Source organism: Macrotis lagotis, chromosome 2, assembly GCF_037893015.1.
Source record: "Macrotis lagotis isolate mMagLag1 chromosome 2, bilby.v1.9.chrom.fasta, whole genome shotgun sequence".
Taxonomy (NCBI): Eukaryota; Metazoa; Chordata; class Mammalia; order Peramelemorphia; family Peramelidae; genus Macrotis; species Macrotis lagotis.
The window spans coordinates 94,699,033-94,713,971 of record NC_133659.1 but is presented as its reverse complement, the minus strand read 5'-3'; the positions used below and the strand labels follow the sequence as shown (position 1 = coordinate 94,713,971).

The window sequence follows — 14,939 nt, the reverse complement described above, 5'->3', positions numbered from 1 at the left end:
TTCTGAGATGGCATTTTTATCATCTCAATCTGATTAGTAGTTTTCTGTGGTTAGTTCTCATTTTTTTTTAGGTACTTATCAAGTTTTATTTTTTTTTTTGATTACTTGTGTAATTGTCAATTATTTCTACTAGCCTTGGCAAGGGCCCTATATTTTATTTTTCCCTAAGTACCTAACTTAGTGCTTTGTAGACAATCAGTGTTTATACAAATGTTTGCTTAATCTTTGACTCCTAACTTTTATCATCAAGGACTAATGATTCTGCACTTATAATTTCTTGATTCTTTTCTTTGTTTTTTAAAAGTTATATTTAATTCTTTTTTTTGGCAAGGTGAACAGGGTTAAGTGACTTGCCCAGGGTCACACAGCCAGTAAGTATCAAGTGACTGAACTGAAGTCCTCCTGATTCCAGGGCCAGGGATCTATCCACTGCACCACCTAGTTGTCCTTAATTTTTGTCTTTATTCAGTGAAAATATACCTCCTCTAACTCCCTAAATGAGAAAGAAAGAAAAACAAAGACATGTATATTGAAGCAAAACAAATTTCCACTTTTTCCTTTACTTGACAGACCCACTATGATAGTCTCATGCCTGAATAATCATACCTTTCTAGTTGTAGTAAGTCTAGTTTCTTTCCTATTTCAATTCTTCCTAAGCACCATCATATAATTAATTATTTTTAATTTTGTTTGGATTATGTCTACATTTTATTTCCTAAGCTTCAATCATTTTTTTATTAAAAATTAAAAAAATTATTTATTTAAGGCAATGGGGTTAAGTGACTTGCCCAAGGTCACACAGCTAGGCAACCATTAAGTGTCTGAGGCCAGATTTGAACTCAGGGACTCCTGACTCCAGGGTCAATGCTTGGTCCATTGTGCCCCCTAGCTGCCCCTAGCCTATCCCCCCCCCCCCTTTTTTAAAGTTTTTGCAAGGCAATGGGGTTAGGTGACTTGCCCAAGGACACACAGCTAGGTCATCATTAAGTATCTGAGGCCGGATTTAAACTCAGGTACTCCTGACCCCAGGGTCAGTGCTCCATCCACTATGCCACCTAGCCGCCCACCCATTCCCTTTTTTTTTCTAATTCTTTTTATTCTCATTTTGTACAAATGGTTTTTTTTTACATTAATAAAATATACTTGTTTACAAGTAAACAAAATACCCCTCCCCCCCATGAATATAGATAGACTTGCTTGGGTGAAAAAGTAAAGGGGAGAGAAAAAAAATTAAAATTAAAAAAAATAATAGTAATAATTGTAGGTATGGCCAGATGGCACAATGGACAAAGCACCAGGCCTGGAGCCATGAGCACCCGAGTCCATATCCAACCTCGTAAACTCAATAATCACCCAGCCATGTGACATGCAAACCACCTGATCCCCACTGCCCTGCAAAAACCGAAAAGAAGAAAAAAATACACCCTAAAATAAAATAAAATAAAGTAGTAATAATAGTAGGGGTGGCTGGGTGGCAAACAGAGCATTGGCCCTTGAGCCAGGAGCACCTGGGTCCGAATCCGACCTCAGACACCCAAAGATCATTCTGAGATGTGGCTCCAGACAGGCCACCCAGCCCCACTTGCCCTGCACCCTTCCCCAAATAATAATAAAAAATGTGCTTCAGTCTTTGTTCCAACACCATCAACTCTGTCATGAGTTGATCACATTCTTTATGATAAGCATCACAAAAGTTACTTCCATATTTTTCCAATGTTGCCATTGCTGATCGCAACTCCCTCCTTTCTTATTTCTCCACTACCGTGTACTATATTTTCTCTCTCCTTTCACTCTGACTCTGCTGTAGGGTCACTGAGTGGGGCAGCAGACAGATCCCTGGTCCTGGGGCCAAGAAGCCCTGAGCCCCCATACCACCCCTTAGGCCCAGAATCCACCTGGCCCTATGTTCCTGGGCATGCCATCCAATCCCAGCCCCTTGCAAGAAGTAAAAAAGAAAATGTATTATATCTGAACACTGTCCCCCCATGGTCCATCCTCTCCTCCTTTATTCACATCCCCACCCCTTCCCCCTGCTCCCCCCTCTCTCCTTCTTACTCCAGATGTCTATACCCCATTGAGTATATTTGCTGTTTCCTCTCCTAGCCATCTCTGATGAGAGCAAAGCTTCCCTCATTCACCCTTGCCTCCCCCCTTCTATATCATTGCAATAGCTCATTGTAATAAAAAAAAAATCTTACGTGAAATATCTTGGACTATTCCCCTTCTCCTTTTTCTTTCTCCCTTTCCATTTCCCTTTTTTTCCTTTTGACTCCATTTTTACACCATATTTTATCTTCAAATTCAGCTTTCTCCTGTGCTTCAACTATAAAAGTTCCCTCTACCTGCTCTATTAACTGAGATGGTTCATATGAATATTATCAGTATCATTTTTCTACACATGCAGTTCATCCTCATTAAGTCCCTCATATTTCCCCCCTCTCCTCTAATCTCCATGCTTCACCTGAGTCCTGTATCTGAAGATCAAACATTCTGTTCAGCTCTGTCCATTCCAAAAGGAACATTTGAAATTCCCCTGGTTCATTGAAAGTCCATCTTTTTCCCTGGAAGAGGACATTCAGCCTTTCTGGGTAGTTCATTCTTGGCTGCATTCTAAGCTCTTTTGCCTTCTGGTATATTGTATTCCAAGCCCTACAAGCTTCCAATGTAGATGCTGCTAAGTCCTGAGTGATCCTGACTGCAGCTCCACGATATTTGAACTGTGTCCTTCTGGCTGCTTGTAATATTTTCTCTTTGACTTGGGAGTTCTGGAACTTGGCTATAATATTTCTAGGGGTTGGTTTTTTGGCATCTGTTTCTTGGGGGGATCAGTGGATTCTCTCCATTTCTATTTTGCCCTCTGTTTCTAGAATATCAGGGCAATTTTCCTGTAGTAATTCTTTGAAAATGATGTCAAGGCTCTTTTCCTGATCATGACTTTCAGGTATTCCAATAATTTTCAAATTATCTTTCCTAAGTCTGTTTTCCCTATCAGTTGTTTTTTCAATGAGATATTTCACATTTTCTTCTAATTTTTCTTTTTTTGGTTTTGAAGTATTGATTCCTGATTTCTAGTAAATTCATCTATCTCCCTGAATTCTATTCTTTGTCTGAAGGATTTATTCTCCTCAGAGAGCTTTCTTATGTCTTTTTTCCATCTGGCCAATTTTTCTTTTTAAAGCATTCTTCTCCTCAATAACTTTTTGAACTGTTTTATCCATTTGACTTAAGCTGTTTTTTAGCATGCTATTTTCTTCAGCATTTTTTTGGATTTCCTTGACTAAGCTGCTGACTTCATTTTCATGTTTTTCCTGCATCTCTCTCCTTTCTTTTCCCAGTTTTCCTTCCAACTCCCTCATTTGATTTTCAAAGTCTTTTTTGAGCTCTATCATAGCCAGAGCCCAATTTCTGTTTTTCTTGGAGTCTTTAGATGCAGGAGCTTGTGCTTCCTTATCTTCAGACTGAGTATTTTGATCCTTCTTGGGCTCATTTGCAAAATATTTCTCAATGGTCTTCCTCTTATTTCTTTGCTTGTTCATTTTCCCAGCCTAAGCCTGTTTTGTTTTGGGTGCTTCCTGAGCTTTTGGGACACTCCCACAAGGGTCTCAGTGTGTGAGGTTCTGTCCTCCCTCCTGGTCTGTGAATGACCAGAAGTGCCCCCCCCCGCCACGGGGCTGAGGTGGGGGGGGGCTGCTGTTCTATGGGGGGGCCTAGACTGGGATCAGGATCTGAATGTGGTCAGAGCCCCAGAGTCCTGTTCCAGGGGCAGAGGACAGAGCTCAGCAGTCTCTCTCTCTCTCTTCACTCCCCTCCCTCAGCTCAATTGACTCATGCCCTGGGGGCTCCTGCTTACCAGCTCCACCTGCTTCTGTTCCTGGATTTGGGCTGCTGAAATACCAAGCTGCTGGCTGTGTGCCCTGAGGGCTGGGCTCCATGTGCTCGCTCTGGCAGAGGTCCCCCGCTGTTCCCCCACTTTGTGCTGGTGCTCCCCGGGGTGCAGCTCAGGAGACTCCCCCGCTGCTGTGAGCCGCAGCTCCCAGCGCACTGGGTCTTCCTCCGGGAGGCTGAAGTTCTTTTGCTCTGGCGGGCCACCCCTCTGGCCGGCCACCTCTCCAATCCCGGGGAGCAGAGCCTTCCTGCTCTTTTCCAGGTTACCTTGAGTAGGAGAACTGCCTCACTGGGTCCCTCTGTGGGTTCTGTCTCTCAAAAGTTTAGTTAGAGTCCTTAGCTTATGAGGTTTTATCAGAGAGCTCCTAAGACTCGATCCCTTCATGTTGCCATCTTGGCTCCGTGCCCCCCCCCCCCCCCCCCCCCCCCCCCCCCCCGCCTCATTTCTTTTTGATAATTTTGATCATTGAACTCTGCTCCTAGGGTATAGGGAGTATAGTTCCAAACTTATTATACAGGGCCTGGGGTCTGCTTCCTGGTTTATCACATGCCAAAGTGTTGACTATGTAACCCAGGTGTTGCCTACACAAAAGTTTGTTTCCTCCTTTTTGCCCAGGCTTTGCTTATTCAGTGGTTTCTTCCCAACCAGTTCTGTCTTGTCCCAGTGTTCCCAGGCCTCAGACTTTGTCTAGGGATAGGAATTTCTTCGTCAACTTGCTATCTAACTGCTAGAACCTGGGCTGCTGTTTTGTTGCTTTCCTGCACTCCTGCCTAATGGGTCTATTTCTCCTTCTCCCCCCTCCCCCTTCCCCCCAAAAAAAACAACCCCAGATCTTCATTGAAGTTTGTCCATTGAATTTAGAGTTGAGCTCTTGTTTCACTTTTTTTTTTTGGTGTAATCTGTTGCTTTAATGTTTGTGTAGAGGCTTCATTTGAGGTGTAGGAAAAACTCTGGGAGCATGTTATCTTCACACCACCATCTTGGGTCTATCCCAGAAGAACCAATAGAACATTGTAGACATTAACAACAACTTTGTGAGAAGATGAATTATAATGGATGCAGCTCCTGTCAGCAATTCAGAGATTAAGGACAATCCTGAGAGACCTGCGTTGAGCAATGCCATCAATAACCAGAGGAAAATACTTCAGAGTCTGAATGCATACTATGTTCACTTTTTCAAAACTTCTTTTATGTTTTTCCTTCCTTTCTTGTGGATTTCTCTTTACCCTTAGTTCTAATTCCTCTTTAGCGTCATTACTAATATGTAAATATGTTTAGCATGAATGTACATGTAAAACTTTACCAGACTGATCTCTGCCATGGATTGAAAAAGGAAGGGAGGGTGGTGAAAACATGTGGAACTCATAAATTTTTAAATCATGAAAAACTACCATAGCATATAACTGTAAAAACAAAATAAAATTTCAATGAAAAAAAATTAAGGACAGAATATAATACAATGTGGCAGTCATACTGGCCAAGAATAAGTGGTGCTATGAGAAAAAAAATAATCCTATTAAAGGAGCAGAAAGTATAGAGGAATTGATTACACTGACAGAGAACAGACTATGGTAGCTTAGAATTGACAATGCTACTAAAGAAGCCAGCTGCAGTTTCATAGAATGGTCAGCATTACCAGAAAACAGGAAGTACTATCCAAAAAGAGAAAGCTCAGTTAGAGAAGCAGAAAGTCATACAAGAGCTCAATGAAACTAAACACAGCAAATTCCATCCCATGGTAATGATTTAGAAAGTGTACACCCTAGTATAAAGAGAGTTAAGACTTTGTAATGTTCATTTATTTTGTTTTTTTAAATCAACTTTGCTCTGATAGATCATATCCAACATATATCAGGAAGATTAGAATTTCTTCTGTAATGTTTAATGGAAATATTAAAAAAGTCTCACTGATATGAAAAGTTATATACTTTCCAAATATAAAATGGGACTTACTATAACATGCGTCTCCTACAAATAGTTGAAAGAATCATACTCACTAAGACATTTTGGTGTTGGAGACCATCCTTCTGCAGTACATGAAAATGATGTCCAAAAGGTTGAGGAACGTCCAGTAGTAGGTACATAATTTTCATTGCAATGGAAATGCATCTCTTTTCCAATAGAGGCTGGAAATAAATTTCGCTGATATTCTTCACTTTGCCAAAATGGCTTATAAATTCTTCCATTTTCAATTTCTGGATAATCACAAGGTCTCACTTGGGAGAAAGTGAAGTAAAATAAAGCATTTTCCTTATTAATAATTCAATTGGATATTTTCAGCTTCCTATTTTGAATAAACACTATACAAAATTGTATAAAAACATTCTTTTCATTTTTTTGATCTCAGAATATTTACTGGTTTAGAGTCATAAAGCTAGAAATAATTTGAGAAAATTTCAAAATTTTTCAATTTGCTTAAATACCAAAAATAATTTGAAATGTTTATTACAGACAGGATAATAACTATTCAGTTATGATGCAAAGATAAACACAACCTTATTTTGTCTTTAAGTACTTAGATTCCATTAAATGCATGAGATGATTGGTAAATTAAATACTTTTCAATATTTCCCTAGAGAGAATCTACAAATATCTACCCCAGGTTCAAACAAAGTCTATAGGACTTCAAGAATGAGTTTTTTCCCATTGTTCACCTCTACATTGAGCACCTCAGAGATACAGTTCTCTATGAAATATTAAAATTTTATCTCGACTCTTCCAAGCTCTTTGCATTATGAATGAATGAATAGCAATCTAAACTTTCTTTAAAGAACAGTTGCTTATCCAAAGTAGGCCAGGAAATTACAATAACTAGAGACATTGAGTTAGGAAGGTTAGGCTGCATCAGTCATCAAATATGATATTGAGATGTTATACTTTAGAATATCTATACTCTTCCACCATACTCTTATATTTTCATCTATATGACACTGCTATCTTGCTCTATCTTTTTTCTTCTCGTATCTAGCTGATCTCATCTTCCAAAACACTGTCCAGGAACTTCTGTGCTCTTTCTCAACATTCCTGTTGATCTCTTCATAATTGAGTACAATTAGTTCTATTCTCAAATTTACATTTCTAACCTTCATCTCTCTCTCCTTTACTCTAGTCCCATCTCATCAACTGTATGCTGCACATTTCCAGACAAATTTCACAGAAATATCTTAGACTCGATTCATCAAGAAATGAACATACTCTATTTCATGACAACTCATCCTGCCTTCCCCCACTCTTTTCTTCAATTGAGGATGCCATCCCTCTAATTAGACAGGTTCCCAACCTTTGAGTCATCCTCATTTCACTTTCTGCTACATCACATATCCATTCAATGTCTGTTCCTGGTTTATGATATTTCCATGAGATTTCTCCTATCATTCCTTTATTCTGAGACTTACATGGTCACTATCCTAGTTTACACCTTTGTAACTCCTAGACTGTACTATTGCAATAGCTTCTTAATTGTCCTGGATATTTTTATTCTCAATTCATCTCCAACCCATCCTCTACACAACAGCCAAATTGTTTTTTCTAATACACGGGTCTGAGAATGTAATTCTAGTAGCTCCCCATTTCTAATATAAAAATATATAAGTGCTTAGCTTACAAATATAAAGTTTTCATCATATAATTCTCTCATACATTTCAAAATATTTCATATCAGTTGCTGTCATGTAACATACATTCCAGCCAAACTGGAGAAGTAAATGCTCCATATGCAACATTCTGTGTCACATCTACAAGACTTTGAACAGGTTGTCTCTCTCTCTTGACTGAAATATACTTCCTCCTCACCTTTGTCTCTTGAAATGCCCAGCCAACTCCCCTCAAAGCGCTATTTGCATCTCAGTCAATACCTCATCTAAACCATGGATTCTGGGTTGTTCTACTTGCTGTTTTTACTTGATAATACAGGAGGATGTAGTAGTCTTGACCTGCATACCAAATTTAATTATCACTTCCCTGTCTGTATCTCTTTGACATTACTTTCCATTCTTCACCATGTATTCTGTGAGTGCTTTGCTGTTTATCCAATGTTTATCTTCCACCTATAATTTGTAAGCTAGAATCACACAGAATAAATCTTCCCTCTCTTCCCCCATGATAATCACTCAAATATTAGAAGACAGTTACCACATCCTCCAAGGTAAAGACATTCAGATCCTTCAACTTCTCCCATTATAACTTAATTTGAATACTCTTTAGCATCCTTCTCATCCTACTTTAGTTCTATACTCAAACCTTTAATCACCCTGATCTGATTATTACTTATTTTCATACTGGAATATTTTTTATCTTATAATATAGTATTACATTAGGTTAAAATATAGGTTACATTTAATTCATCTGTTTAAACTGATGTGGCTTAAGTTTCTGTCATAAAATTTAGGTTGTATGTCAGTTACTGTGATTTGAATCCAGTTTAGTAGGCAGTGAATTGGACTTAAATCATAAAGATGTTCAAGTACTTTTTCAAGCACATACTAGCTATATGGTCCTGGACAAGTTACTTGAACTTTTGTGGCTTCAGTTTTCTCAGTTGTAAATATTGTACTCATTCTATACCATTCTTTCCATCTCTAAATCCTACTTCTCCCGCCCCCACAATGCTCCTGTGATCTACTGAAAGATTAAAAACCTTCCAGAAAACACAATCATCTTCCTTATATTTCATATGTATTTTTGGATGTCTTACATTATTTTTAAATTTTCTCTCTGTTGAAGAGTTTATTTAACAGTCATTTCTTCCTTTGTTTTTTAGGGGTTTTTTTTGTAAGGCAAACAGGGTTAAGTGGCTTGCCCAAGGCCACACAGCTAGGTAATTATTAAGTGTCTGAGACCGGATTTGAACCCAGGTACTCCTGACTTCAGGGCCGGTGCTTTATCCACTACGCCACCTAGCCGCCCCTTAACAATCATTTCTAACAAAAATTTACAAAATTAAACATTTACCTAAGATGCAGGTTGGGAAATCCATGTGTCCATCCATACATGTTCTCAAACTTGGCTTTGTGAGGGTGTAACCATCAGCACAAGAAAATTCCAGGCTTTGATTATTTAGAATTATGACTGATCTACGTTGGCCATTGGACAAAGCTAGTTTTTTTTCTTCTAACTCTTGTTTTGTGACAGTACATGGTGCTAAAAGAAGAGACAAAAAATTTAAAATATATTGCATTATTTTATATGGATTTGTGAATAGATACAAACATTCTGCTGAGCAATTTAGAACTATGTCCAAAGGAATATAAAACTGTGTATACCCTTTGATCCAACAATACCACTACCATGTCTGTATCCCAAAGGACCTACATATACAAACATATTTACACCAACTCTTTTTGTAGTTGTTAGTGAATTAAAATCGAGAGGATACCCATCAATTGGGGAATGGCTGACCAAGTTGTACAATATTAATATGATGGAATACAACTGATCTATAAGAAAGCATGAACAGAGGATTTCAAGAAAACCTGAAAAACTTACTTGAACAGATGCTGAGTAAAGTGAGTAGGACCAAGAGAACATTGGGCAACATTGGTAATAAGCAACGATAGATTTAGCTTTTCTCAGCAACACAGTGATCAAAGAGAATTCCAAAAAGCTCATGATGGAAAATATCATCCACATCCAGATATAGGACTATGGAGTCTGAATGCAGAGCAAAGCTTACTATTTTTACTTTCTTTAATTTGCTTTATGCTTTTTTCTTTCTTATGGTTTTTCCCCTTTTGTTCTGATTCTTCTTTCACAACATGACTAATATGAATATTTGGATCCCATGATTGTGTATATGTAGCCTATATCAGATTTATTACTGCCTTGGGGAAAGGGGGAGTAAAGAAAGGGAGGGGAAAAATTCGGAACTCAGAACTATTGTTAAAGTTTCTATCATTTTAAGGCATCTGAACAGTAAATTAATAACTAAATAAAACATAAAAAGTTACATTTCCTTCAGAATACTAAAAATGGTCATTACAAATGTAATGAGCAGAAAGAGTTTTGCTTATTTCTCTACCCATGTTTCATGTTTCATCTGAATTCATGGGATCAACTTGTCTAAAGAAATTTCAACAAAAGCACAGAATATGAATGCTAGAATGAATCTTAGATTCCCCATTTTCAAAGAAAAGATTAAGATTCTATATTTTAAATGACATTCCTAATATATAGTCAAAATAAGTGGCAAAATACAGATTACTCACACATAAAAGATAAGCCTCTGGACAAGAGGTTGTGATAATCATTCTCATAGTATTAATCAAGTTCAAAACTCCACAATTAATAATCTGTCAATATTGAATTTGTTATAAGTATTTTTGGGTCCAAGTGAATATTTATCAATTTCATTATATTTTCAAAAATGTTATGATGAAATCATCACTGAAAAAAGTTCAGTTTCTTGAGAGAATTGATTTTTTGAAAAAATATAACATATGTCTGTGTCTGACAAACAAGTGTCATTTAATAGAAATAGTCTTCTATAGATTTTTTCATTATGTATTTTACGTTGATGTGTTATAATAGTTTGATTTTCTTATCTATTACTCATTTTTATTTTATAAGATTAACTAAAAAATCATTTAAAATTATTTTTGTTTGACTTATGCTTCTGAAATTCATTTGTATTGATTTTTTACCTCTTTATAATCATAGCAGTGATTTTTCTTGGGGGTTAGTTTAGCTTATGCTACTTTGATGCTAGTCCTTTCCACCCAAAGAAGCATCAGTCTAGTTTATACATTTCCACGAGACATGTACAAAGCCAGGTTCTAATAATAATTTCTGGTATCAGACAGTAGACTGGAAGAGGAAGCAAATAAAAATAAATTTAACATACAAAACTATTCTGTAATTGGAATGATCATAACAGAGACTTAGAAGTGGAGAATACTTTAAAAACACTTTATAAGTCAAAACCTCAAAGAAAAGCACAATTTCTTGAACATTAATCCAATGATAATTTGGGGAAGAGATGAAGTAAGATTTTTTTTCAATAACTGTAATGAGGATGCAAAAGGAATAAATTTGAAAAGATATAAGGATTATGGAAAAAATTCAAAAGGAAATTAATAACCTATTATTAAGATGTAAATACACAACAGCAAACTCACTGGCCATAAGAATTGATTGAACAGAAACAAATGACTCCATGAGACATTAACATTGTAATGACAAGTGTTGAAATAAAGTCACAAGACTTGAAAAAAGGGAAGAAAATGTATTGCATGTTCTAGCAAAAATAACTGAATGGAAAATAGGATTGAATATGAAGTTCAGACCAAAAAAATAGAAAGTATATTTCAAGAAATCATAAAGGAAAATTGTCCAGAATTCTTAGGATCATTAGACAATACAGAATTGGAAAGAATTCATTGGTCACTTTTTCCAAGAAACACCAAAGTAAAAATTACAAGTAGTATTATATCCCAAATTCAAAGATTCTACATCAAATAAAAGGTAATTTAAGAAATGAAAAAGAAATAATTCAAGATCCATAGTCAGTATTATACTTTAGTCAACTGCTATCATTATAAATTGGATTTGAGTGAGAGGGTGTTGTGCTAAGTCACCAACCTCACTTTCTCCTCCAGAGTCATCGGGATCCAGTGGCCAGACATGGATCAGGAAAACCGAATATGACCCTCAGTGCAAGGCAATCAGGGTTAAATGATTTGCCTAAGGTCATACAACTACTAAGTGTCGGTGCCTGAGGCTGTATTTGGACACCAGACACTTGACTCGAACTGTGGGATGATGGGCAAGTCACTTAACTCTGATTCCCTCACATATAGGGATATCTCCAGTCATCTTGATTCATATCTGGCCACTGAACCCCAATGGCTCTGGAGAAGAAAGTGAGGCTGGTGACTTCACACAATCCCACCTCACTGGAATTCAGTTCATAACGGCACCACTTTGCTGATGTCATGATTTTCTTCAAGAATGAAGGACAAGCATCATCACCAGAAAAAACAGAGGATTTAGAATACAATATTATAGAAGATAATAGAGGTTTAACCAAAGAATAACTTACTTAGAAAATCAACTGTTTTAATTTTTACGTAATTAAAAGAATTTAAGTTTTTCTGATGAAAGTACCAGATAAAGGGCATAGAAACTTTGAAGTACAAACATTGGAGTCAAGATGAGCAAACAAAAGTAAACATGAATGAATAATCATTATTAAGGACTGAAAGAGGATAATATATTCTATTAAAGGGAGATGAAATAAATATTTCCTCTGAATCTTGGCATCACTGTGTATTGTAGGTTTGTGTGTGTTTGAAGTGATATATGAGGCTGAAGTTTTATTGTGTTTAGATAAGTGGAATACAACATTGATATGAGAAAGTCATGAGATGTACAAGTCCTTAGCAGAAAGTGACTATTGCTGTTTCCAACTCCAGTCTTCCCAAAGACTTCCTTAAAAGACTGGCAGTTTGTGCCTACTCTAGCATTAAAGACACCCAGAATTATTAAACATGTCCTCTTTTGAAACAGTAAGGATGAGGCTCTCCAGGTGTTCATAAAATTGTCTTTGATTTGCTCAGATTTGTCATATGAAGTCCTGATAGTGCTGTGGCATTTTCCTGTATTGTCACCAGTATTTTGGTAGGCATACAAACTGATTGACTGGATTAGCTCTTTTTGTTTTAGGTTTTTGCAAGGCAATCCGGGTTAAGTGGCTTGCCCAAGGTCACACAGCTAGGTAATTATTAAGCGTCTGAGACCGGATTTGAACCCAGGTACTCCTGACTCCAGGGTGGGTGCTTTATCCACTATGCCACCTAGCTGCCCCCTGGATTAGTTCTTTTTAAAAAACAATTTTTAAAAAATTATTTATTTAAAACAATAGAGTTAAGTGATCTGCCCAAGGTCACTAGCTAGGCAATTATTAAGTGTCTGAGGCCTGATTTGAATTCATATCCTCCTGTCTGCAGGGCTGATGCTCCATCCACTGCACCATCTAGCTGCTACTAGATTAGTTTTAATTGCAAAATCTATGACACTTTCACAGTACTTCCCTTCACTGAAGTCTCTGAAGAAGAATAGGTATACAGCTCTGACTCTGGGAATCTGACTTTCATTTACTAGATGAACCTTTTTCTATTTTATCTAATTACTAGGTACTGTTATCCTATTCCACAACCCTTCAGCTTCTGTTTATGTATTATCTTTCTGCATTAGAATGTAAATTTCTTAAGTTCATGATCTATCTTTCTTTACACTCATATTTATAGGTCCTGTGTTTAGAAATTTATTAAGCACATAGCAACTTATTAAATGTCTCTTGTTGATTAAACATACAAAGAAAAAAATCAATTCCTCAAAAGATTTTGTTTGACCCACCAAAATATTTTTATATTAAAATGTCTAAATTCTCAGAGGCAGGTTCCCATGGCAGTTAAATTCAAACTTTAGGTCCTAGGATGTAATCCTGCTATGACAAAATATATTCCTTTCCAAGACCTTTTCAACTTTTCAGCCCCTATTCAATGTGTTATGGATCCATAGTGTATGTAATATTTTCACAATTTACCATTCAAAGAAATGACATGAATTGAATGAAAAAGAAAAAGATAGATTGCATTAAATAATATTGTAGATAATATATACACATTAAATATGTGCATTAAAATGTTACACACTCAATGGAACTGAGTACAAAACAAAAATGGAGGTCAATCTAAACTACAAGATTTGTAAAAGGAAGATAAACATATAGAGTTATGTAATGTTACTGTTTAAGGATTTCCTTGTGTATAAAACAGATATTACCAAATTACATTGTTTTCAAATTAGAGTATCATTTTTGCCAAAATGCTAAAATTTCAATAGAAAATATGTAGATCTCTATTTGCAAACCCATGAAATTTTGTTGCAATGGAAATTATTTTTGCATATTATAAAAGGATGCACAATCAGTTTTATGTTTATATACAGAAAATCTTTATTCACTCTACTAAATGTTCTACTACAGTTTTTTTCCTTCATGTTTATATATGTTTTCTCAAAATATGAGTGTAAGGGTGATCCTTCATTAACTTAACAATCTTCAAAGAGTCAAATCAGTAAAAAAAAATCTCATTACCAGAACATTTTGGCAAAGGTGTCCAGTTCTTTTCATGACATTCTATCCATTCAGAACCCATTAGGGTAGTGCCAGGAGAGCACTGATACTTTACTCTGTCACCTTCATAATATTCTCCTTTTCCATCATTCACTTTCTCTCCAAAGTCTATATCAGGTGGCTCTTCACATTTTGGATCTAAAGAAAAGGTGGAAAATATCCCTTTATTCCAATGGAGCTATGAGATAAGGAATTTTTTTTCATATTTTTCGATTTTACTTTGGTTATTTCATGCCCAAATGTCTTTCATTCTTTGGTTCTTCCAAGAATAGAGACAGAAATACAGTAGGATGTAAAACATAAAATGAACCCATGAGATAGTATATATTTCTTAATTTTCCCCACAAGTCCAGATTCTCAAATGATTCTAAGAAATGAGAATTTTGTTACATTTTCAGCCTACCTTGACCTACAGTGTAGGAAGACCAAAGGATAAAAATGATCATGAGATGGTGCATCATCATGGTACTTCCAAATGCAAATGACCACGATATTTTTGGTAATTTTGCTTTAAATCCTATTTCCATTAGCTTCTCATCTTCTTTTTGCAAAGATCAAAGTTCAGAGACTTGTGCAAAATCAGTAAACAAAACCTTATCAAGTCTTCCTGTAATCTACTGAATTCATTGCAAGGTATTTGTGGAAATCATCTAATCAACAGAAGGTTACAATGGTTCAGAAAATGTTTGTATATAGAACTGCTGCCTACTGCCATACACCTTTATAATTCTGAACACCAAAAATTGCATATTACTTTCACATTTTCAAAGAACTTGACATATATTCCCTTATTTTGTCAATAAGTATATTAAAATTGATAGAAGTTAATTGACTTGGCCAGGGCACATAAGTAGCTTGATGGTTTCTAATCTTGTTTTCATTGGCTACTGTCAGTTTATTGATTCTTCTGCCTACTTCCAG

The 14,939-nt window shown here is 36.3% G+C and overlaps 1 protein-coding gene across 2 annotated transcripts in view; it reads right to left on the bottom strand.

Annotated features, from left to right (window-relative positions):
- LOC141512916 (complement factor H-related protein 3-like) overlaps positions 1–14,536 on the bottom strand; it is a 133,607-nt gene extending 119,071 nt beyond the window's left edge. Inside the window, exons 1-4 of one of the 2 annotated variants that reach the window (XM_074222278.1) lie at positions 14,422–14,536; positions 13,980–14,156; positions 8,837–9,025; positions 5,884–6,102 (exon numbers count right to left, since the gene is read on the bottom strand). In XM_074222278.1, the coding sequence (XP_074078379.1) occupies positions 5,884–6,102; positions 8,837–9,025; positions 13,980–14,156; positions 14,422–14,482 (646 nt within the window). In that variant the 5' untranslated portion in view covers positions 14,483–14,536. The remainder of the gene's footprint in view (positions 1–5,883; positions 6,103–8,836; positions 9,026–13,979; positions 14,157–14,421) is intronic. The other variant, XM_074222277.1, reaches the window with a different exon arrangement.
- Positions 14,537–14,939: the final 403 nt, after the last annotated feature.